Source organism: Lucilia sericata, unplaced genomic scaffold (assembly GCF_015586225.1).
Source record: "Lucilia sericata isolate MDLA Ls3-8-SP2 unplaced genomic scaffold, ASM1558622v1 Contig000110F_arrow, whole genome shotgun sequence".
NCBI lineage: Eukaryota > Metazoa > Arthropoda > Insecta > Diptera > Calliphoridae > Lucilia > Lucilia sericata.
This window is the reverse complement of record NW_023994142.1, coordinates 290834-294718: the sequence shown is the minus strand read 5'-3', so window position 1 is coordinate 294718 and position 3885 is coordinate 290834. Positions and strand designations below refer to the sequence as shown.

The following is a 3885-nucleotide window of genomic DNA, read 5'->3' as shown; positions in this document are numbered from 1 at the left end:
AATAATTTACTTAATTTGTTGCAAAGCTTAGGATTCTTTAGATTCTATTTAGAAAGCAATTCGTCAAAACATATTCTTTAAAATTATTGTCTTGTTAATAATTTAGAAGCTTAACTTTAACATAGAATTGATTTTCAAGAGATTTATTTACTTATAGTAATATATTTGGCATTCCGTTGTAAATACCGACCGTAATAAGTATCTATATATATTCCCAATCAATCGATTCGTCTTTCCGTATGTTTATTGAAAAGAAGACGAGATGCAAATTTAATAATTCTTTCAAATATTATTTAGAGAAGTTTGTTATTAAAAAGCAGTAAAATCAGTTCATAACGGAGATTTGATCTTATAAAGTTAAACTGATAAAAAGAAGAATAGTAAAAAGTTCGCTGGTTTTTAATGATATTCGTCAGATCAACTGTTGAAAAAAAAAAAAAACACTTTCAAATTGTACAATAAAACTTTTGCTATGAACCTCGTTTAGTATCTAAATATGTGTTTAAAAAGTTAGTAATATTGATTTTTGAAGATTAGTATATATGTACATTCATACATACGTAAGGTTCTATTAGAAAACCCCGTTATATACTACAACGAACATAGTGTTAATAAACCTTTGTGAGCTTCAAGGCTTGGCCATTATTTAATTCATATTGGAAACGTCAATCAATCAATAAATATACACGTACAAATATCGCTCATAGTATATACAATTTTTATGCTTCATCGCTTTTTTAAAATAGTTATGAAGTAGTTGAAATAAAAAACATAAATTAAAAACAACTCAACTGCCATGCAACGAATCATTGACTACAGTTTATGAAACTTTATCTCCCTCTGAAGTAATAAATAGTATCAGTCTCCAAAAATAAGAAAAAAATCAAAACAAATCCAGTTTATATTATACCTTATGTTTGGCGTTTATTGAACCTTTTTTTAAGTTTATTTTACTTATTATTTGTTCCATTTTTTAACACTATGTTAAAAACATGATAAATATACATATGTATGTATGTATAGTTTTATTGTGTGAAGTATATCTTCTTCTGATTTAATTTAAGAAAAGCTTTAGTTTAATCCAAAATATTCAGACAACATATGTTGGAAATTAAATCACCTTTTTCTCAGATTTACATGTATGCATTATTCATATTTATGAACATCCTGTCATATGTCTGGCATATTTTGGCAGCTGCAATTTTTAAGTACATATTTTAATGTAAATGCGTACTCACAGATTTCAGTGTAGGTACTTGAGTAATAAAAAAATTTAGTATACTGATTTACAGGAAGTTTAGGAATATTTTCGTATAATGTTAAACAAAATTTTGTTTCAAGATCTCTATCGGACTTACTTTAAACGAATATCGTCGATTATAGTAAATAATTCTCAACAGTCAAAACTATAATCTTGACTATAGTTTAAAGTATATTCAGGCTGTTGTCTGTGGCTTGTTTTGTCTGGTTTTTAGTATTTATTCTAGTTCGGGCTGCAGTTAAACTTGGCCTCAAGTTTGGACTATATTATAAAGTATAGACTGTACTATTGTCTAAATATACTATAACTTGAACTATTATCTAGACTATAGTCTAATGTCTGATCTATAGTATAATCTAAAGTCTGGTATATAGTCTAATCTGGCATATTGTCTAGACAAAAGTTTGGTCTATTGTTTAGACTATAGACTGCATTATAGTCTAGATTGTTGTTTTAAAATATTTTCTCTATAGTTTACTGGACTCTAGTATGGACTATTGACTAGGCTATATTCGGGATTGTTATTTAGACTGAAGTGTGTCAATAGGACCAGACTGTAACTTTGGACATAAGTCTGGACTATGAACTAGACTATGGTATATACTATTATCAGGACTATAGTTTGTACTATTGTCTAGTGTAAAGTGTGGTTTGGATTTTAGTCTAGATTAATGTCTAGACTAATGCCTATTTACGTGTTCAGATTATAGACTTATTATAGTCTAGGCTGTAGTCTGGACTATTGTCTGGACTGGACTAAAATATGTACTATTGTCTTATTGATTAAACTTTTGTCTAGTCTTAAGTCTGGTCTGGACTATAGTCTAAATTATTGTCTAGATAAATGCCTATTGTTTAGACTATAGACTGTATTATAGTCTAGACTGCAGTTTGGACTATTGTCAAGACTAAGGTCTGAACTTTTGTCTAGACTATTGATTGAACTATTAACTAGGATATAGTCTGGGCTAGACTTGTTATCTATGGTCTTTTATTTAGACTAAAGTCTGTCTATATCTATCTATACTATAGTTCGGAATATTATGTAGTGTGGACTATCATCTAGACTATAATGTGAACTATTGTTTGAACTATAATCTTATCGAGCGTATATAAATTTATCATGGGAACAAAGTAGTCTTTTCTAAAGTATTGCCTTTATTAGTTATGTATTTCAAAAGCGAATAATTATGTGTAAATTTCGATTCCTATAAAGTCCACTTTATAGGAATGATATGTTTTAAAATGTGTACTAAGCTCAAAAGAAAGTACATATTAACATATTGTTAACATATTGTAAACAAAATAAAGTACTAAATCTTCTTCAATTGCGTCATTTTTTTAAGTCAAGTTTTAAAGTGATTACTCTTTTATCAGCTGAACATGATGATCTTAACCTCACTGCTACTGATAATCTCAAAATGTTCAAAGCATAAATCAAGAGTCTGAACATTTTTTAATTAAATTATAATTTTAGTATTGAAAAATCTCTCAAAGAGATATTTTGTATTTGAAACATGGTTTTAAAACAACGAAATTTATTTTTGTTTATAGTTTTAATTTGCCTAAGTAGTAAATATTTAAAGGTAAAAAATAACATTTTAAAATATACTAATTACAAAAAGTGATCTAAACTAAGAACTTGAAATTCACAGCTTACACAGGCAAACTCAATATTTCGTTTTGGCTTTGATTTTGGTTTGAATTTAAATGAAAATTCATTTAAAACTTCATTCAAAATTGGAGATGATGATAAGGAAACAACTACAACTAAAGATAGCTCTTACTTTACGGAATCGCCTGCTACAGTAGTATCACCCATTTTAACAGAAATTTGGTCTAAACAAACACAACTGAATGCCACTGCTTATGATAAACTACAAGCGACTCGTCTTGCTGTAACACAATTGAAAAATGAAATTTTAGTTGTGGTGGGTCGCAGTGATTTCTTAGCGGCGAAAGTCAAACTAATGACGCGTTATTTAAACAAAGTAAATACAGTTTTAGCAACTAACACTGATGAAGGTGCAAATTGTTTTCTAATTTTGCAAGACTATGTGCAGTTGGTTGATGATTTACGTGCGCCGCCTACTAGCGCAGAAGGTGGAGAACGTTCATTGGATTATATGGTTATGAAATTGGGTTTGGAAAAGCATAAATTAATTGAATTGCAAACGCAAATTTTACTGGAAGTACTACAGGCTGTGGAAACGTGGGAAACGTATGTGAAGAAACAACTTGTCGATGTTGGTACAGTCTAGTTTAAAAGTTAAATGAAAATTTTTCTTATCTCGAAATTGTATTGTTGGCTTGTATTAAGAAAATTAAATAAAAAAAATTATTTTAAAAAATTCACGATAACGTAAATTTGTTTCTAGTTGTTTTTGTTATAGCGTTAAAGATCGACTCTTCCAAAATATCGCCATTGTTCTTTATTATTTTTAAGGCAAAAATATATTTTTCGAAAAATATAATTTAATGTTCCCTATATACACTTAGTACCTGCTTTATTAAATGATTAAAAATCATTTATAAAAAATGAGACCACACAAAGCTAATCCAACTCTTATTCTAAATACTTGTTCTATTGCAGCATGAACATGAAAAACTTCAACACAAATTTT

The 3885-nt window shown here is 28.4% G+C and overlaps 1 protein-coding gene across 1 annotated transcript; it reads left to right on the top strand.

Annotated features, from left to right (window-relative positions):
• Window positions 1-2736: 2736 nt before the first annotated feature.
• Window positions 2737-3628, top strand: LOC119600312. Its single transcript, XM_037950472.1, has 2 exons — window positions 2737-2847; window positions 2917-3628. The coding sequence occupies exons 1-2, from the start codon at window positions 2779-2781 to the stop codon at window positions 3520-3522; spliced, it is 675 nt and encodes a 224-aa protein (XP_037806400.1). The 5' UTR covers window positions 2737-2778; the 3' UTR covers window positions 3523-3628.
• The last annotated feature ends 257 nt before the right edge of the window (window positions 3629-3885 follow it).

What these genes read in the sequence shown, in the direction of transcription:
- LOC119600312 (XM_037950472.1), top strand. Translation starts at nt 2,779, where the DNA reads ATGGTTTTAAAACAACGAAATTTATTTTTGTTTATAGTTTTAATTTGC. An exon ending in TAAGTAGTAAATATTTAAAG is followed by an intron (nt 2,848 to 2,916) that starts GTAAAAAATAAC and finishes TGAAATTCACAG; the next exon opens with CTTACACAGGCAAACTCAAT.